Here is a 22,461-nt window from a genome sequence, read left to right on the forward strand (position 1 = left end):
AAACTTAATTTCCATCATGACCTCAAGAACGGATGATCGGCAATATTTTGAAGGTGAAACATTTTAATTAATTGATTGGTTTTATTTGGGCAAAATCAGTGTAGTGACTGTTAATATGTCAAAGTTATTTGTAGAAATAACTACCAAATGTAATGTCTAAATCAAAACAAGTGTATTGTTAAAATGAATACAATCAATTAATTAATTAATTTCAAAAATGCAGTGGAGTAAAAGTACACAATTTACCTCTTCATTGTAGCGGAGTAGAAGACGTACAAAGTAGCATAACATACTCAAGTAAAGTACAATTACTTCAAAATTGTGTTTAAGTTCATTACTTGATTAAATCCACTTAGTAACATCACACCACTTACCGCTGCATGTTATAAATGCGTCAGTGTGTGCTTTCCATAGATCCTCACAATAAAGCGTCGGATGGTTTGGAAAAAAATGAGTGTTACGGACTTCCTGTTTGTCTAAAAGAAGGCGGAGTCTGTGCTTCAGACTAACGGATGGACCATCTGTAGTTTTCATTTCTCGTGTTTACAAAATTAGAAAACCAGTTTACTTCTTTCCCTTGCCAGCTGACAGTATGGATAATGCACAGAGAGTTGGAGAGAAACAGTGACGCACCATACATTAAGAAAACAGGATTCAAGAGTGCTGTAAGTCAAGTTTCTTTTTTGTTTCGCTTCTCAGACCGTATTCACTAACCAAAAGAGTACTCCATGTCCGAGTTTAGTTTGTAAACTCGGTATCAATCTATTCTCATTAATTATTGATAGTATGTATCCTAAAGATGCTAACTGGCGGCTCCTATTGTTTTCTTCTTCTACGTTTTAACACGAATCTGCAGTATCATAAAAAATGTCAAGTGAAAGTATTTTTGTCCATGCATTGAGACTTTACTCAGCTGCTGTAATGTAATGTGTTTACAACAGTCACACTGTACCATAGATAGAATGTAACTCGCGGAAATTGCTGTCATGCTGTTTTAATGTGTGTATTTTCGCTGAGTCATGATAGTGTCTGTGTGGTTATCTAACAGAAGCTTCCTGTGAAACGGCGTCAACATGGTGCAGGAATACCAGTCCCCTGTCCGGGTCTACAAGCATCCATTTGAGTTGATAATGGCGGTGAGTAGTGTGTTTACATCCAGGGCCATTATACAGGCAAGCTATGGTCATTACTGTGGATTATCTCAAATAACTAAGCTGGAGACCAAGGTGCATTTGTTATTATTGTTGCCAGTGTAGCTTTGACCCCTGCAATCTTTAGCCACCAAGTTTGCCGCAATAAAAACGAAATATAAATTCTGAAAATATAAATTAAACTGCTTTCTTAGTGGATTCCACTTTATTGCAGTTTTCAGGAAACCAGACTTTCTCATAAACCTCGACCGCTTATCTGTAGCCTTGTCTGCCTACCAGGGTCATCTGCTTCCCTCTGGATAGTACATAACATGCAATGAATGCTGTGTTGAGTGAATAAGCAGAGTATACTGTAAACACTCTTTTGTTTAATGAATGCTGTGGTTTTAAAAAAAAGAATTATGTAGGGTCTGAGCTGCTTAATGAACTTCACATTTCTTTATCCAATGCCAGGCTCACCATTTAAATATGTTATGCCTATTTAACTTGCCTAGGTGTTGGATATGTATGCAAAAAGTAATGGTAAAGAATATGCACAGAATACAGAAGCAAATGTTGCTCCATGAAGCTCTTGTGTTTTGCCTAGATGTTTTCGCCCTAGATGAAAGAAATTCTCAGTACATTATCATTCAATGTAATCGTCAGAGCTGTTTTATCTTTTGTCTTCGTGTTTACCAGAGATGCGCTCGTAAGATTCATGGAGATAAGTCATCCAGCTTGAAACAAGCCTGAAAAAATACTTATCGCTAAATAATTTAAGACCAAAATGAAAAATAAGTCCACTTTTTGACAAAAAGGGAAGCAGCTGGAGTGTGTTGTCCTGTTGTTATTATTTTAGAGGGCAGGAGTCCTAAAGTTATTTTATATAATTGCTGCTGTTTAAAAAAAAGGTTTTAGTAGAATATACCGTGACATTTTTCTAACAATATATGATTTATATTTCAGTGCAGCAGCATTCTAGTCATTTAGATAAATGTACTGAAATTACAAGCTAAATCCCACTTTCCAAACATTTATCCACCATGTTAGTTTATGTGAAATTCTTGTTTTTGATACTGATGTATTGTTCTCTTCAACTACAACCCACATCCATGTAAGAATGGGAGCAAAAGTAGGACAAATGTAATTCCAATTGCATTTCCATAAATGTGTTTTCACCCACTTTCACAGCCTGCTCTTACTTGTTTTCTGCAGTTATACATTAAGCCGAAGCCTTGTGCAATATCCTCAGAGCAGTGATGCTGCAGTAACACTTTGCTCTGCAGACTATAACTCCTTCACCAAGCAGTCTTAGTTTACACCTACACAAGCTTCATTTCCAAGGAAACTTATATTACAGAAAATCTCAGATATGAAATGTATCTTGCATCCTTTCGCATAGGGGAAAAATATCCTATAATAGGTCTTTTGTGACAACTAAATAACTGCCACTGTGAAAAGATCCAGGCCTGGAAAGCCTGAGGGCGAAGGGCCAGTGAAAAGTCAGCCTCCCATTTCTATCTGAGCCTTCTCATTACTTTTATTACTCCAGCTAACAATCTGTGTCCTGGATAGCACTCGATGTTTAACTAGTGACATCATTGTTGTCCCTGTCATGACACGTTTTTATGACTTTCCTGGGTTTTTAATGAACAGATAGACTAAGCCAACTGTGTGTTTTGACTCTGGTAAAATTGCATATAATCAAGATTTGCTGAGAAAACAAAGCATTTTTCTTGCTCCGCAGACATTAAACTTTTAGCCGGTGTAATGCAAATGTGGAATATGATGTTTAATATGTTGGATAGTATTGTTTTCTTACATAAGAAAACATATTTTGTTGCTATTAGGTTCCCACTAATCTTGTATATCAGGAGTGATACAAATATGTTTCTAAACCATGCAGAACTGCTTTATGGTTACTCTATATATTTAAATATTTAACAGGCAGCTATTTTTTAACAATGAATTAATAATACACTATTTATATAGTACTTTTGAAATAAGACTGAATTGCTCCACGAGATAAAAATGGTAGACCAATAAAAAAAAGCTAGACAACAATTAACAAAGGAGCTACATATCAGAATCAGGATAATGCCGTATATAAATTGGTTTTAAGAAATAACTTAAAGGTGAATTCAGGCAACAAACCTTGTCAAAACACACCAATACAAATTAGTTTTTTAGAGAGAATTAAAAGAGGATAGGGAACTCCCCAGTCCTATCTGCAAAGGCTATAGCGTGATGGTTAACTTTGTTCCCTGCGTAAGGTGACTTGTAAATATTTCCCCAGCGAAACCACGCTGCTACTAGTTACATAGACTCTGGACTATTTTGCATATCCTGAAACAACCACTCAATCAATATTGCCAGGTGAGCTTTTGTGATATGGGTTTAGACAGAGTGTCACACAGTGTGCTGTTGACAGTACAAGTCCATAAAAGCTATCACTGAGGCTGTTTGCTTTTATATGAACTGTTAAATCCTCTAACGATTGAATGCATCCTAAACACACAAAGACATCACATGCTGTAGTCATGAGCCAGGAACAGTCTAGTCTAGACTTCTGGAAATATCAGCTGACCTTCTTGTAATCGGAACATTCAAAGCCGCTTTCCTGCCCAATCAGAGAGCTCCTCATAGTGGGCAGGTTAAAAGCAACATCCTTCAGAGGGAACAGAATGTACAGAGACCTAAAGAATCTACACATGTATTTTATAAATCATTTTCTTTCCCCCTCTCAGGCCTATGTGAGGAGGTTCCCAAAGTCGCCCCTGATCCCAGTGTTCGTGGACAGTGAGATCGTCAACGAGACCCAAAGCAAGGATGGATCCACGGTGGTCACGGAGAGGCGCTGTATGATCGACATCGAGGCCCCACGGCTTCTGAAACGGGTACATCCTCTCCGACCTTTACCAGAGCGTGGAAGGCCACGAGACATTCATAACATTTGCTGTAATTAGACATTAGAACACAAATAGGAATGTTTGCCAAGACTGCGTCAGATGTGGCATTATCTGTCAATGTTTGAAAGGTTGTTTTGATCCACTTGCTGATGTATTTGAGTGTAAACCATGTTTTTTTTTAATCTCCATGCAGATTGCTGGTGTAGACTACCTGTACTTTCTCCAGAAGAACACTCTGAATCACAGAGACAGGACGCTCCACATCGAGGTCCGCAACGAGACGTTTTCCAACAGGGTCATTGTCTATGAGTCCTGCAACTACACGGTGAGCCTCAGGATGGAACAACATTTTTGATTTATTTGATGTTGTACTCACTTTCTTGTTTTTATTCGTCACTTATACAATGTGTTCTGCAAAAAAAAGGGTCACATTTATAGACGAGATCCCCACCGCTGCATGTGCATACAAACCTTGCTTCACTACCAAGGGCATAATTGTTCTAAATGATCCTCTCATGTTGTGCCAAATGCACTTGTATCTACAGGTTGGGTCTTTTAAAGTCGATGTAGTGTTTCTTGATCCAATAATACCTACCGTGCTGTAACATTTCATGACGTTCCCCAACATAACCCCCACTAGCAATATCCTTTCTGCTGCTTGTGATTACTTCAGTACATCGAGTCATCTGCGGCATACATTTTTTTTCAATCATTATCTTGCAACGCACTGCTGATTTTGCCCCTTTTTCATGACAAGGGTTGTAACATACTGTATTAAAGATGTAATTTACATCATACATTCTGATCCTCTTCCACAGGTTCATCCGGAGAATGAAGACTGGACGTGCTTCGAACAGACGGCTAGTCTGGATATTAAGTCCTTTTTTGGATTTGAGAACTCTGCAGAGAAGATAGCTATGAAACAGTATGCAAGCAGTATTAAAAAGGTGTGCATCTTTGAATTAACTTTAATCGACACCACCTTCCACCGTTTCCCAGTAACTTCAAAAGTACTGTCTCCTTGTTGTGTTGTAGGGAAAAGAAATGATAGAGTACTACCTCAGAGAGCTGGAGGACGAAGGAGTAACCTACATACCTCATTGGACCCCGCCTGTTGTCTCCGGCACTATCAGGCTCCAGCTGCCCCCCCGCTCCACAGCCAGACCCATCCCAGAGATCAGTGCTCAGACGGGACCCGACAGTGCAGACGCAGACGCAGACGCAGACGCTGACGCTGAGATCGTGCCTGGCTCTCCTGACGGTCAGTGTTTCATCTCTAGTCACAATCAGTTATAGAGTAGCAGCTAACACCCAAAACAGTACAGTGATTAGGTTAGAAGAATTGTGTTGTCGAAGTCATCTTTAACTGGTGATATAATCAATAGTTTACCAGTTTTACTATTAATATAATCATTTCTTGTAAGCCCTGTTCCTTTTTATATTGACTTTTTTTACGGTAGATTTACCCAGGATGTAGATATTTACATAGGACTTCACTTTAAGTCTATAAATATAAATCAATTGTACAGCTCCTGTTTTCTCAGATGTATGCATGCGATATGTGCTAACTGTACATTGAACATGTTCTTTGGCCTGCAGACAAGTTGGATGCCGACTACATCAGGCGTTACCTTGGTGATTTAACGCCTCTGCAGGAGAGCTGTCTTATCCGACTGCGCCAGTGGCTCTTGGAAACCCACAAGGGCAAGGTCAAATAAACACACACACACACACACACACACACACACACACACACACACACACACAGAGAGATTGTTTGACTGCACAGAAGTTTGTGCAATTTTGTAAAACGCACATTTATGCCTGGACATCTGCCCACTTGATGATTAATAGAAAGCATTCATTGGATCAAAGGTTGGGAAAGGTCTTTGAATGTATTATTCATTTTAACTTTCAGATTCCTAAGGATCAGCATGTGCTCCGCTTCCTGAGGGCCAGAGATTTCAACATGGACAAAGCCAGGGAGTTCTTGTGCCAATCGCTCACCTGGAGGAAGCAGCACCAGGTGGACTTCCTGTTGGACACATGGGAGCGCCCACAGCTGCTTCAGGACTATTACACCGGAGGATGGCACCACCATGACAGAGGTACTTGTCTCATACTGGCTGCCTGCCAATACTATCTCTACTCAGTTTCATGTCATTTCCCTGCCTACTGTTGTTGTACTGTGGGGGGAAGTGGACACTCAGCAGTGGAGATAACGAGGCGGGAGAGGTTTTTTTTGTCTGTATTTAAAAAGTCCTCATGGGTTTAAATGGCCTGTTAATTATTGACCGTAAAGTCTGAGCACCATCTGTTGTAGCTCCCACGTTTGAGTCATTGCTTTTAACGGAACAGCTGATCCGCCAGGCTGAGTGAGGACCTGAACACATGAAGTGATCTAACTTGATCTGCCTATTGACTTGTGTTGTGTGTGTTTATGTGGTTTAGAGGGACGTCCTCTGTATATCTTGCGACTGGGGCAAATGGACACAAAGGGCTTGGTGCGGGCCTTGGGAGAGGAGGGGCTGCTGAGACAGGTAACATCCATTAATGCACGTTTTTGCAAAAGATTTTAACGACAATTTTAATTGAATAAGAATCCTTCAACCCCAAAATGTGTCATAGGTACATCAATTGCTAACCTGCTTTGTTTTGTATTCAGGCCTTGTGACTGAGGAATAATACAAACATTTTGAAAAAGTCTTTGAACACTTTTTTGTCAGTGTTTTAAATAAATAGTAAAAATATGCGTTTTGGGAGTAGTGAGTCTACAACTGGATAAATACGTTTATAATGCTCTAGTTTTCGAAGCGTTTGCTTAAACATTTTTTCCAATTAATCATGCCTTTTACAGTACGTATTTCATTAGTCGTTCACAGTAGAATTGTGTTAGAAAAGATTATTTTCACAAATGAATGGTATCTATGATAATTTTGTGGGCGAAGTACTGTATACCTTTGAATTGTATCAGTTACATTAATGCTGATACTTAATTACAACCCAGGTCCTGTCCATCAACGAGGAGGGTCTGAGGCGTTGTGAGGAAAACACAAGAGTCTTTGGTCGACCAATCAGGTAAAGGCTTAAATATTAAGTCTACCTTCTGTGATGATTACCCGCAAATCACACACACTTCAAATCCACGTCCATCTAATGTCTCTGTCAATGTGTCGGTCAGCTGCTGGACCTGCCTGGTGGATCTGGAGGGTCTCAACATGCGTCACCTGTGGAGACCGGGAGTGAAAGCTCTGCTGAGGATCATCGAGGTGGTGGAGGCCAACTACCCAGAGACCCTGGGCCGCTTGCTCATACTGCGGGCCCCCAGAGTCTTCCCAGTGCTCTGGACCCTGGTGAGAATACATGTCTGCCATTAACGTGGTTTTAAAGAGGCCCTGTTATGCTTTTTGGGGGTTGCCCTTTCCTGTAGTGTGTTCTATAGGTTGTTGTGCAAATGTTCTGCAAAGGCTAAAATCCCACAGTTCATGTTGTTTACTTCCGTAACATAGTGACATCACTATCTAAAACGTGCGGTTGAATTGGCTAGTGCTTGAACACAGTGTACGTGATACCCGTCCACACAGCGGCGTGCGTTGACGCTTGCCGGTAGGCGTGTCTGAAACTCGACCAACAACCAATAACATGAATCTCCCGCCCCTGACACACAAGCAGCGGTTTGATTGGCTAGAGCTCGTACTGGCATATGATTCGATTGGCTGACGCTTCTGACGAGGCGTCAAAAGTTGAACATTGCTCAACTTTTGCAGCGAGCAACGCCAGCAACGCTCCACGTCGCTTCCCACGATGCAGCTCGGCGAAAAGTGACGTCACCTCATTCAAAGTGAATGGTGAAGCGTCAACGCACGCCGCTGTGTGGACGGGCCGTAAGGGGTGGGACATCTCCAAGCAGTTGACCAATCACAACAGAGCTGACCAACTAAGCCAAAAATAAAGACCTTTTTGAACATTAAAGCATGTAAACAGTATGTTAGACAACATTTCACTGCAGAGGCACAAAATACAAATATCAATCTGCAAATGAGCATGACATGTACTTTTAAATTCATCATCTGAGTGTGGAAGATTGGATGTCGATTTACAGTACAGACCAGAGGTTGCGCTAGAGTTTTTCATTTTGACGGACAGGATCGTAACATTTCCGTCACAATCCATTATTACCAGTCGGTCTGTACACAACTCTGACGCTCGTGAACTGTCAACGGGGGGGGAGGGGGGGCTTGACGCTCGTGAACTGTTAGCGCCGGTGTTATGCATGCCCACTGCACCTCGCAGGCGCGCGCCACAGCGTAAAGCACTCACAGACATTTCAATGATTTGTACGGCAAAGTTAGGTTTGGAAATGATATCATCTCCTTTTTGGGGGGCATGCATAACACCGGAGCCTCGCTGCGGGGATGCTTTGGCGCTGTTCTGAGTTTCTTCTAATCTGTCAAAAATGACGGCTTTCAGATTATTCCTTCATTGTTTAAAAAAATCGGTCATAGACGGAAAATATTCTGTTAACGCAACCTCTGGTACAGACACAGAGGATGAATCTTACTGGGTTGTGAATATGAGAATATTAAAATGAAGAAATGAAGGGGAAGGTAATTGCAACCATGCAATATGCTGATCCTCGTGGGGGAAATCAGATCATTGCTACAGTACAGCATAATGGTATGGTTTGTAGTAATGGCATTCAGCAAAGAAATAAATCAAAAAAGCAATATACAGTGGAGGCATTATACAAGCAGATTTTAAGTATATGCAACAAATGGAAAACTTCTTATATAGTATGAGCTTATATGATGATAAAATAAGTATAACGTACACATTCAGTTGTTTAGCAGCACCATCAACCAGCCGATCTCTATATTTCTTAAACATGAATATTCCAGAGTTTCATGGATTGACTTTAGTTTAGTTCAGGGGTCGGCAACCCGCGGCCCACGGGCCGCATGCGGCCCTTTAAGCCCTCTGCTCTGGCTCCCTTGAGCTTAGACAAAAATAAGAAGGAAATAAAATAAAAGTATTTGTAGGACTATTTATATTTTGTTGCATGGTTGAAAATGTTTGGTATCTTGTATTTTGAGGTGATACTGTGACACATAAATAAAAAACAAAACGGTTTTAATTAGGTCAACTAAAATATGCGTCACATCCTGCTACGGTCCCGCGCGAGCGCCTTTTCTTGGAGGCGAATCGCGCGGGGACCCCCGGCTCGATGAGCGAACTATGGATAAATCAAAGAAAAGTACCGGAGGAACACAGGATTTAATTCTGTGTGGACAGAGTTATATGCTTTCACAGCAAACGATGCTGGTTTACCGGTATGTTTGATATGTAGAGAGAAGTTGTCAAAGGTGCTGCAGCCTTTACGTATCGAGGAACAACACGGGAGAGGAAGACAGCTGACGATCTTCAGTCATAATTTAATGGGGTATGTCATTTATTTCAGAAAACACTTTTTGTTATATTCCATGGAATGCTCTTAACGTCCCGATAGCAATGAATATATTAAATGCTTTGACAATAAATAAATACATACAAAAATTAATCTCTGGAAGCCGTAGCGCTGTAAAAAGCACGACCAATCATTTTAGCCGGCCCGGCTGCGTCTATCGTTATTCCAACCCAGTTTAGATTTAACCACGCCCACTTCCGCATTACGCAAGAACGTAGCTTTAGCGTCATAGACTTCATCTTCGGCAGTTATAGCCATAGCGGTCGCGGTAAAGCAGGAATAGTTGAAGTCTATGACGCTAAAGCTACGTTCTTGCGTAATGCGGAAGTGGGCGTGNGCAGGAAGTTATCGGAATCGGTATCGGTATCGGTTTCAAAAAAACAATGTCGTGCATCCCTACATACAACCATGCGTTGGTATTGGGTCAAACTCATTAGTTATATAACAATATTCTGCAACCTGTTCATGTTCAAGGCAAAGCTCTCTGTCTACCGGGCCATTTTCGTTCCTACCCTCACCTATGGTCATGAAGGATGGGTCATGACCGAAAGAACGAGATTGCGGATACAAGCGGCCGAGATGGGTTTTCTCCACAGGGTGGCTGGTGTCTCCCTTAGGGATAAGGTGAGAAGTTCGGTCATCCGGGAGGGACTCGGAGTTGAACCGCTCCTCCTTCGCGTCGAAATGAGCCAGTTGAGGTGGTTCTGGCACCTAGTTAGGATGCCACCTGGGCGCCTCCCTAGGGAGGTGTTCCAGGCACGTCCAGCTGGGAAGAGACCAAGGGGTAGACCTAGGACCAGGTGGAGGGATTATATCTCTTCGCTGGCCTTGGGATCCCCCAGTCAGAGCTGGTTGATGTGGCCAGGGAAAAGAAAGTTTGGGGCTCTCTGCTGGAACTGCTACCTCCGCGACCCGACCACGGATAAGCGAGAGAAGATGGATGGATGGATGTTCATGGAGTAAACCTGAAGAGAATGTCTATTATATTTTATAACATGCATCACTTTTGTTATTGTGTTTTTTAGAATAACGTAAAAAAGTATTGTAAGTTGGTCAAGAAAGGATCATATCCCGCAGTGTTTGTTAAATCAGACAGATATCCAAAGGAGGATGTGTGTAATGCAAAAATGATAACCAGATTGTCTCCCGCTAACCCAGCTTCCTTTCAGCTTATTCAATACTAAATTGCTTCACAGTAAATTCAGTTTCATCAATAATAGAGTTATGAAAAAACATGTCACCGGGCCACGTGGTGCACATAGATAGCGACTAGCTCTGATAAGTATTATCTAAAACACAAGGCAAAGCAGAGCAACATATATTGGTATTTTTCCTCTAACAACTATTGATACAATTAGGTATTTTCCAGTTGCTAGTATACAGTCCCTTTTGCAAATGTGCACTCAAATATCACAATTTTAGTAGGGATGATACAATGTTATGTAAGGTATTACTGTATTGATTCTCAAAAACACTAAAACATTTTGAATTCATAGTTTACATGTAAAGATTTATGGCGGACAGTGGCGCACATTGCACCAAAAGGTGTTACAGTGACTGTAACCGCCCTAACAGCATCAAAAAGTAAACAAAATGTCTCCAATTTTATGCAGATGTGATCTTTATTCTATCAACAATTTTCAGAAAACTATATATTTTTGAATATACTACAATATTTGGACTCGCTTACAGTATCGTTATATATAGCAGTACATTTAATTGCAACCCCTGTATCATGTAAGCCAGATTTTTGCCAATACAAAGCCCCTTAATTGTTATGTACATATAAATTATGTAGCTACTGAGCTTGTGCCACCAACATTTAAAACCGTTAACTTGCATGCTTGGCTCGTTCTATACCTGCATAAAATATATTTGAAATGATGAGACAACTAGCTATTAAAAGCATATTAAATTAATTAAGCTGCACAGCTGTTGTGATATCCTGCACTCTGCTTTATTTATATCTAAATGTTCCCCTCTCAATGCTTTATTTCCTATTGTTAAAACATTCAGCAGCTACTTCACAAAAAGGTTTCAGTACATCTGAATCCAGAACCACAGTCACACAATAGTCCTTTACAAACATGGACCATGGACAATGTGCTCAACATCCCATCTCCCAAAAAAGAATCATTAGAAATCCACTTCTGGAATATAAGCCTCATTCTAAACACAAGAGGGACAAACGCTTCACAATCAAACAAACGGCTGCACAGTTCTAGGTAGCACACATTAAACAACATGTGCTAATAAACACTGCATTGCGCCCTTCATCAATTCAGACCGTCTAAACTTGTATTCCTTTATACTGCTCTCTCTCGCTCTCTTAATGACAAATGGGTGCTGAGCTTTAACAAATGAGTCTGCAGATAAGAGGGTACGCAGTGAATCACACAGACACCTACTGACACATATTAAAAAACAAACACACATAAAAGAGCAATGTCCTTGGGGAGGGGGTGACATGGCTGTTCAATTGATGAATCAGCCTCAGGACATATATTCATATGTGTCCTCCTAACAACTAAACCATTGTGTTATTTTATCTTTGAAAAACAGGGTTCGTCATAGACGTACAAATGTATCGGGTGTAGCTGAAACAGGTCGGACTGTCCTTGTCCATGAAAATCCCTTTTATGGAGACATCTTTTTCAAACATGCTCTTTATTTGAGTGATAGACCTGATGACAAAGCTGCCTTGAACTTGCAAAGAGTGCGTCAGTGACTGGAACAGTGAGTGGCAATTCATCCAAATGATGAAGATATTAAAAGCCACGGCATGGGTTAGTGAGTAAGTGAGTGAGTAAGAGCATGCGCGTGTATGCAAGTGCGTAGAAGTATTTGTGTTAACAGGAGAATTCTGAAGAGAAGCAATATGCTTGAATCAGTGGGAACGTACACATTTAAACAAAGGTCTCTTATTACAAGACAAGCTAACTTAAAACGTGCATGTTGACCGTCACATACTGTATGGGAGAAAATCCAAGCCTAGTGTTAGAGGACAGGGAGGTTTTAACGAGTTACCCTGTTTTGTTTAATTCACATTATTGTATTATGTATTGTAGAGTGCAGTTATATTGATTGTTGCATTTCTTATATTGTGTCCACTGATTTCTTTAAAAAGACAAAAGGACATTTTTCATCTAATCATTGCCCAATTGGCACAAGAAGGCACTGCAAAACATACAAATAGAGTAACACTATGGCTGCAACTAAGGGAAATGTTGTTATAGGCAAACATATTGAAATTATAAACCAACCAACATCCCAAATACCAAACCTTTGAGTTTGAGATCATATATAACCAAGAAAAGCATTTGTTTCTTACATTTGGGAACTTGGAACCAATTACATGTAGTATCTTTTACCTCATTCACACCAACGCAACTCCGGTTCAAGCTCCGTGCTAGAGCTTTTCAGGTTCAGAACCGGTTCTTCGGTTTGGCTCCGGCTCTTTTCACACTGCCCAGAGTCCGACTGGTGCTGCGTCATTGTGTCATCGTTTGCGTCATGACGTAACCGTTTGCGTGCCTGCTTCATAAAGCCAAACCGCGCGGAAACCCCTCACAGCTGACACCGACAACAACAACAATGGCCGATGGTGCTCCAGCTTCCTCTGTACCTCTTCGGAAGACCAGATTCCCAGTAGGTAGCTGGTCTCTTCAGTGGACCACTGCTGCTTGTTAAGTTTCTCCATCGTTGTGTGCAAACTGCATAAAACGCCGGCTTTTTGTTGTTGTTCAGGAGTTCATCCCGCCCCGGCCCCCGCCTCGACGTAAGCGTGACGTATGCGGGGCTTTTGCTCTAGCCGGACAATTTTTTGGTGCTCGAAATGAACCGGATTCCGGAGCTAAGAGGCTGCTCCGCTGCGGTGTGAAGAGGAAAACCCGGTGCTTTTCAAGCTCCAGCTCCGAACCGGCCCTGAAAAACCGTTGGTGTGAATGAGGTATAAGAGAGAAGAATCATTGATATTCAATCAATAAAATGCCTGCTGATTAACTGGGAATCAACTGATCGCTCTAAATGACACAAAAGTATCCTGTGCATGTGTTTTTCTGCTGCTCAATAAAGCCAACTTTGCACCTTCGATGCACCGCCTCCGACTCCCTTCTCCCTGACCTACACTGGTGACCCTGACATAAGTCTTGCAGAAGTTTCCGAGACTGGACCGAACATGGCTAGAAACGCTGTTTTTCTCAAACTGCCGGGGATTTTTGGAGACGTCCATGGCTGCCTCGTGCCGAGGACGTCGCTCGCCATTCCCACATCGTTTCGGCACTGGGAGACAGCAAGCCTTCCGACCACATTACACATTACAGAAAGAGTCACAGAAGCAGAGTTACCTTGTTGGAAACTTGGTTCAAAAGTCACTTGAATGAATAACCATGCTTCACCTAAACACCTACGCTGATCATCCACCATTATGTTCAATGAACACGAGATGAGTCATCATCTTACATAAACTTTTTTCATGATTATCATCCAGGTAGAGTTGAAATTCACTTCCTTTTCCTTGTTTCCATTTGTCACTTCATCTAAAGTCTAGTCACACTCTGAAGCTTTTTTTTCCTTTTGTCACAAAAGGTTTCTGATGCAATATTATTCCCAAGGCACCCTGAATGGAGAGGATGGCACTGACAGCTTTCATCTGTGAATCACTCAGAGGCTCAGTTCTTACACATACAAGAGCTAAAGACAACAGTGCTTCACTCTCTGGTTTCAGACAAGAAACATCAAATATGCACAAATGGGAAAAAGAAAAAAAACATTACAGACAACATCCCCATCTCAGTCTCGCTTTGATCAGGAGCGAGCAGCGGCTTCTCTGCAGGCAAATGCTGCACCGTAGCTCAATATGTGGAAAACAACACACAGGCATAAACGTACGTACAATGAATCAGGGCATTAAGTAAACCAACTCCACTGCCTCTATTAACTGTCTCTTAATCAAATCATGAACATAAAGTGGCTATATTTTCTTCTCCACATGGGAACTGTGCATGTCAAGTGTTTACGATACTTCATCAATGCCCTCTGGATTTTAATAATCAGTCTTGTTACAGAATATTGGAGACCAATACACTATTTCATTATTTTTCTTTTTATATTTATATTTATATGCACTATTTGTTCTGTTTTTCTATTTTTATTGTGTTGCACTGTTGGTGGAGTCTGTGACCTAAGATTTTCATTGTCATAACTACACTGTAGCTATGTACGTATGACTAATAAAAGCCTTGAACCTTGAACCATTCATGAGTTCCTTTGGTATAAGGCAATCCAAAAATCGTTTGTTTTTTTTAAGAACCAAAACATTTTGGTCCTGAGCGATACACCTGCCATGACTTAGTTACATCCCTTATATCAGGGGTGTCAAACTCAATTTCAACTCGGGCCACATTAGCATCATGGTTGCACTCAAAGGGCCAGTTTTATATATAAGACTAAGAATAAATATATAAATATTTAATATAAAATCATTTATTTTATAACATTATTTCCTCTGCATTGGATTATTATCGGATAGGTTAATCACTTCATAATTAACTACGTCTGAAAGCAGAAGTCTAGGGCAAACAATTGCAAGTCTCTTCAGTGTGCATGTCGCAAAATGATTTAAAAAGGAAAGCCAAATTCTGAAAAAAATAAATAAAAAAAGTGAAATTCAAAAAAAAAAAGTAACATTTTGAAAAAAAAATCAAATTCCGGGAAAAAAGTAATATTTGAGATGCATTGTGGGACATGTAGTTTATGGGCAATGTGCTTATGTAAAGCGGAATGTAACCGTATAATAAACATATTATATTCTTTGATCTTGAGGGGCCACATGAAATGAAGTCGCGGGCCGGATTTGGCCCCCGGGCCTTGAGTTTGACACCCCTGCCTTATATGCTTGAGCAAACACGTAATTTTGTCCGAAGTCTCTCATGAACATCGATGGAGAGCAAGCCACACCCAGCAATACACCTACAGGTGTGGAGTAAGTTGGATGAATGGTTGACGTGAAAATCAAAAGGGAAGATCCGATAATGGCTTTTTAAACATAAATAAAACGGTATAACTTGGTCACCCATTGGACCCATAACCCACATGACAGGGGAGTTTTTTTTATCTGTAATTTATTCCAGTTTGAAAAAGCATAAATGACTATCTTTGATTATTGAACCATACTGGTGCTGTTGGTCTCTTAATATTTTGGGAAGGCCATCATCCTTTAGGCTCAGCCAGAATGAATACATGCTGAAGGGGTCAAGGATTGTGTCTATTAGCAGTCCTAGCAGCAATAACAACATGACCTTTATGCAGGTTCTGGGGAAAACAACAAATGATCCTATCTAAAGACCTGAATTGGTTTACTGCATGACATTTTATTGGAAAGACCAGCATGGACAAAACTAAAAAACAAGTAGTTTAGGTTCTATGAATTAGACACTTTAATCTTACTTTACTCCCTACAACACATCCGTCCCTGTCCATAAATCTACACACTCATTAGAACCCTAATTACATTGGCAATCAGCAAATCCACCCACAATACGGGCTTCTTTTCATGCTTTTGAATAAAGATAGACATTGCGCTCCACACCTTAACACCATTAGCACATCAGAGATCAAGCAGATAAATCAGAAGCCAACAGGGAGCAGAATCAGTGGCTCAGTCTGAATCTGTGACTCAACAGAAACTCTCTTCTTTTCTTTGTCGGCTTTAAATCTTTATCCATTCCTCAAAACCTGTCATCCTCTACCGCATTCCTGCACCGGAGCTTCTTTTAATAACCATGTCTTTATCTTCTTCTCTTGTTTGTCACTACTGAATCCATGCTGCACACGACTCACCCCTAATGATACCTGCAATGTATAGAAATGTACCACGGTATTGTATCGGACCAATTATCTGTAGGTAGGTAGATGAGAAATAATTACTGCACTTTATTCCTTATTCCTAAGTATGTATGCTGCGTGTATTTGTTGTGATGTTTTTTTGATGGCACCCTTGAAAGGGAGAAGCATTTATTATCTCATTGTACATATATAAAGATATAGACTGTTTGACATTAATTGAGCTACAGCCCACACGGTGGTTAACATGTTATAGGAAATCTGGCAGAGTAATGAAAATGGGGGGCTAAAGCTAGGCTGAGCAATTAAGCAAACAAATAATAAGCAAAACCAGACAGAGCTTAGGCACATGGGAACCAGATAATGACATGGAAATGAAAAACATCATCAAGAAGAAGCGAATAAGACGGGTCTGACTGACAGTTGTGTAATGGCAAATCCAATTCAGAGTATGCTTAACAGGAGAAGTCGGATTGTCAATCAATGTTAAACTAACGGCATCAACCTTTTCTCGCGCGATGGCAGCTCTCATGTTGAGCTCCACTGCAGTGCCAGCCATTCAAAGAGCTGTCCATGCCTTGCCCTGCTGACCCTCATTATAACAGCGCCCACACCCACCACTGTGCGTAATTGAACCCTGGTCCTGCTCATTTGTGCTGCAGGTGTGAAAACCCATGAATCACCTCTGCTCTGCTCTTTATATCGGAAAGTTCAACCCACTGGCTCAGAGGCAAACCTCAAGACTTCAGACCGCAGAGGAAGTTTGAGAGGCATGAAAAGAGAAAAGTACAGAGCTGTTTAAAATACAGACTGAGATTGAATGTGTCCTTTTGTTTTATGAATTGGCACCAATCAAATACACACCACTTTCTACTGGTACTTAAATGTAGAAAGTGGAAGAAAACAAGACTACAGGGATCATTGGAATGTATTCTTATAAATACTACGCTTAAAAAAACCTCAAGCGTGTAATCAACTTCTCATTTCCTGCCGTGTTCCCCATAGTCCTGTTTTCTTCCACTGTATCAATATTTAAGTACCGATAAGAACCAGAGTCAACTTTATTGGTACACATTTTCTATAACAAATTGACACTCAATTATAAAAGTTTTACCAAAAAGAGAAGTCGGTAAATCCATGGATTAATAAATATAAATATATTAGAGTAACATTTATGGCTATATTGTCAAGACCTAATTACAACACAATACCTTTTATTTATTCCCTGTTTTATTATATTTAAAATGGAAGAAATTATATGACATATGTTTGGATATTTAGCCCTCAGTTTAAACAATAAATGGACAAAGCTGTAGACCTAATTCTAATTTAAATAGCGACCTGCTGGTATAATTGCTTAAATAAACAATGCCTTAAAGGAAATGACTGCATTCCTGTTTCCCTGCAAGGTGCCAAGATATGTGTTGGACTCAGACAGCCTGAGGGTGTCTGATGTCTTCTTCACAACAACATATAACAGTAGCAGCATGTTCTGTAATTGAGTACGGAGACACAGGTACCGCAGAAAGCCTGTTCCTGTTAACAGCAAGCAGTGATCTGAACAGGTTCAGTGTCAATACGGGGCTCCTGGCTATCAAACACGGCAGGTAAACAAAACCCTGCTGCGGTACAAAACAACCAAGAAACATGGCCTGACCCAGGTGTCTGAGTAGAGTGGTATCTTTCAGCCTCAGGAAGGACCTCACACTGCTTTGGGAAACTATTCAAACAGAAATCTCGTTTTCGGGTGCAGACCTTGTGAGCGTGAGAATGAATTTCTGCACATATCCAGCACTCACCTGAGGCGAAATACCATAATGACTTTTTATTGATGCCAAGGCGATGAACACTGAATTGAGAGAAGAAGCAAGCAGTTCAAAAACCTAATGGATCATTTCCAAATGCAATAGAAGTATGAAAGGTTGATAGGTGGGGGGGGGGGTGTCCAGCTTAAATGATCACAGGATGGTATAGGATCATCAAAGGATCATCAAAGCTATAAAATCACAGGTGCAATGGAGCCGCCCTGTCAAGTGATGTAACGTTGCTAACAATTAGGCTACATTATGACGTGGCGGACATTTAAAGAGAGTCTTCCTCTGCGACTCTAATTAGTGTGAGATGGAAAATCCCTTCCTTGGCTTAGGTTCAAGGACTCAGATACTTTAGTTATACCTCTCCCTGCTGAATAATCCCGTCTCAGCCTGAACCTTTGATCCACAGGCAGAAAGAGAATCTAAATTCAGGAGTCAGACGGCGCTACATCCGGAGAGTGTGACTTCTTGATTGCACCCGACACAATGATCTATCTGGTCAAATAGAAGCAAGAGGTGGAAAATAAGGACTATCAATTCATGACACTTCCTGAGAACAGTCGAAGTACAATATCTAGTGTGAATGATGTGCTACCGTGGAGTGTTACAAGGACTTGAGAGCTTGAATATAATTATCATTTTAATGGCATGTCGTCAGAGTTTAGAGGGGTCGTAAACTACTCAATCAGCTCTACAAAGTGAACGGACACGCTAAAGGTCATCCTGTCATCCTCTCTCTCTCTCTTGCATGTACTTTAAACAATGAAACATAGCAGAAAATTATCAGTTCAAATTAAGGTTAGACCGCTCTAAAGCAAATATATTTTTAATACAATTCCGGATATCTTCTGGCTTGTTAAATAACTCTCACCAGTCTAACAACCGACATTGCCGTGCAATTAGTGTAGCATTTGTATATCCCATCTGTATTTTGTAATGTGGTAAAACATGTAAAAATGGCACAGCAGCATGGGGGGGAATGTTGTATATGTGCTGCAATTGCACCAGTCTTTGTTGACAATGCTAGTTAGGGTAATTAGATCAATTCAGATTAGAAGCATTTATTGTCATTATACAAGAACAAGTCCTTTTAAGGTGGAATCAAAACATACAGAATAGACAAGATACAACAAAGACACGCAGCATTCATACTGTACATACATACAATAATAATAATAATAATATATAATAAGGATGAACTTGTTTCTGTCTCATATATCTGGATACCAGCAATCAGGTAAGAAACCTAACAAGCCTATCACCCCCTCTTTGAAGTTATGCAAATGTGGAAATGTATATAAAGTAATAGGCAATGCAGATGAACACGAGGAAGGATAGATTAAGAAGGGTGAGGGGTTAGGGGTTAGTCAAAACTGTGAAGTAAAACAGATAGCAGGCGTAAATGAACTTTTGAGCCGTCTTCACAACCTTCTGTATTATTTATACATTTGCAAGGAAAAATTCAACACTTCTTGTCTTTCCACATAATAAATGAAGAAATTCGCCAACAGCCATTTCCACTTGATATAATATTTCCACTGTTCTGACGGCACACACTGAATAAGGCATAAACAACAGATGCAAAACTCTGCAGGATGCCTTGTTTAATCCTATGACCCCGGTCCAACAATACAAACAGAAGCGCCTCCTCCACATATGCTCACACACACACACACACACACACACACACACACACACACACACACACACACACACACACACACACACACACACACGGTTTTTCTGTAAATTCATTTTCTTAGCAATTGTTCATGTCTGTGTTGTTATGGCAACAGCATAAACAGCAGACTAAGAATGCTTTCTTCCAAAGCAGATTAAAATGTAAAGATTTAATAGAATTACAGACGGCTTTAGCTATGCATAAAGCAAAAAACTGAATACTGCCAGAAAATATACAAAACACATATGTGTTTTAACTTCAGAGGATGAGCATCATAAGAGGAAATTACATTTAAAGCATCAGTTTGCACATACTACTTGAAAGCAGATGTGTGTCTCTGTAGTTGGCGTAAAGAAGTGGAATGCTTTACCGAATGATTTAAAGGGCTGAAAGAACATTTTTATGTTTAAGAAAATGTATAAAGAAAGCATATTCAGACAGTATGAAGATGACTTTTGATTGTGTTCTGGTTTTATGTTTCAGTATTAGTAAGCAACTGTGACTGAAAGAATATTGCTTTTAAATGGTTATTTCATTTTTTATTTATTTTCTGTAAGAAGGGGCAGGTAAAATAAGATGTTCTTCTCCCTGCTCCTTTCCACCATGCACAATGAAAAAAACAACCAGTATAAGTATACATGTTTTGTAAAGTGTACATGTTTTGTTTTAAAATAACTGCCATGGAATAAACAAATAAATAAAATAAAAAGACCAAGAGCATATCCTCCTGTTCTCCAATACAAGGATTCAGTTGGGACATTTGGGTCACATATCCCGAGGCTTCATGTATTATAGATCAGAAACAAAGGACCAGATATAGGAAAACACATGTTGAGAACAACAAACTAATGTCTTAACCGTGCTTGTGTTTTATTTACGAGGGCATCGCTCACGGCTCTTTTTAACACAAGCCAGGCTTATTGCACTTTAATGCGCTTGTATCCCTGCCGGCTGTACCTAACAGTACCTCATTGGAAGAAGTTACATCGACATTCCTGCAGCCTCTTCACCGGTCTCTGGATGTGGCCTCTACATTTAACTGTAAATTGCTTTACAAGAGGGCATAAAAGGTGTAGGTGTACAAGGTACTAAAGGTATAAGATATCTTACTATTCTAATAACAGGATATTTTGAGCAGTGTCAGGGTCTTTTCAATCTTAGGTAGGAAATAGTTGAATCCTTGAATATCAGCCAACGAGCACACCAGTCATCAGAAAAGCTCTCTAGGAAAGGAAGAAAAGGTTTTAGCGAGCAGGCTACTGTTCAAAGCTGCCGAACCACTTTATTTTCTTCACCACATTTGATCACAATAGATCAGTCATCAGACCTGTGCTCTTTGTTCCCATAATATCCACTCACTGATTCATCTACATCTGTTGGCTTCAGAGTTGACACTGAACATACTTCCAACACATTTAATTAAAATGTCTCATTAACAATACTGCAGTTAACTCGTTTCCTATTTCATATGAAGGCTTTAATGTTCACATGAGATCAAAATGAATACTGGCACAAAAAAAGTTGAGATTCTGACGGCCACATTTCCATTCAACTGGTTTTAGTTGTTTGCCTTTTCCAGTAAGACTATTGCCACAAGCGGTTGGTTCTGAAAATCAAAGTCCTTCGGAATTCATTGAATTCTCTATTGTGTATTGAACACTAATGATCCACAGAACAAAAGAGAATTCACTACAGCACAGACTGGATGTGGTGATGCCAAAGCAAGTGGCACAAATTGGTTCTCACACTCAGGCTTTCATCCACATAGGATTGTGTGTCTTCACGCAACAAGTATGTAAGAGGCTTAACAGATCACAGCGGGAAGATCCTGCGTCCTGAGCCTAAGCCAGTCTTGAAGACAATTACATCCACAATGCCTTCGCACCGCACAGGAGGAGGACGGACAGAGAGAAGATGAGGCGGTGGGGGGGGGGCTGATGGTTAAAGCCTTCATCGCTGTCACACATTCCCTCTCTGCGGCTGTCAGTCTCATGTGACTCCAGAGAGGAAAGATTGTTCATTTCAATATCCAAACAAGAAACTGAGAGGCGCCAAACATGGCCAACACATCAGCCTAAAGTCATTTAGGCTCCGACAAGTGACGAGTTTCCCTGAGGCACATACAATAGGCCGACCTGTCAAGGTCCATATTTCAACTCTGCAGCCTGTCAGAGCCATTTTCCTACGGGCAGAGCACTCTTAAACCTTTTCTACATCTGCAAACCAGTCCCTATAGTCTATTAATGTAAAACTGACACTTAAGCCTGCAGCAGCAGAGTATGCGGAGACAGGAAGTAAAGATTGGGACTTTAACTGGTTTTATACGCCAACTAAAGAAATAGTTTGAGAAAAACGCTTCTTTGATTTCCTGCTGATATATTTCAGACCCCGCTGTCATGTATGTAACGTATCTATCTGGAGTCAGAAGTTGTTTAGCTTAGCTTAGCATGCAGACTATACCTTCACTTTGAGCAGTAACCAGGCAACCAGAGGAGATTTCAGGAAGTTACTGTGCACAGCTGGATTGGTCCTCTACATAAATCCCAGTACCCTTTTTTTTAATGCAATGGATTAAACAAACTCAATTCACCATGTTCCTACTTCAAAATGTGGTAGTAGG

General features: G+C 40.5%; 1 protein-coding gene across 1 annotated transcript; it reads left to right on the forward strand.

Moving 5' to 3' along the window:
* Positions 1-441: 441 nt before the first annotated feature.
* LOC104955867 (SEC14-like protein 1) lies at positions 442-15,490 on the forward strand. The gene is made up of 12 exons (XM_010783258.1): positions 442-665; positions 1,049-1,136; positions 3,878-4,027; positions 4,233-4,364; positions 4,858-4,986; positions 5,075-5,300; positions 5,639-5,748; positions 5,958-6,147; positions 6,491-6,579; positions 7,047-7,117; positions 7,221-7,392; positions 15,428-15,490. The coding sequence occupies exons 2-12, from the start codon at positions 1,074-1,076 to the stop codon at positions 15,488-15,490; spliced, it is 1,395 nt and encodes a 464-aa protein (XP_010781560.1). The 5' UTR covers positions 442-665; positions 1,049-1,073.
* The last annotated feature ends 6,971 nt before the right edge of the window (positions 15,491-22,461 follow it).

This window comes from Notothenia coriiceps, unplaced genomic scaffold (assembly GCF_000735185.1).
Source record: "Notothenia coriiceps isolate Sejong01 unplaced genomic scaffold, NC01 NC01_scaffold00024894, whole genome shotgun sequence".
NCBI classification, from domain to species: domain Eukaryota; kingdom Metazoa; phylum Chordata; class Actinopteri; order Perciformes; family Nototheniidae; genus Notothenia; species Notothenia coriiceps.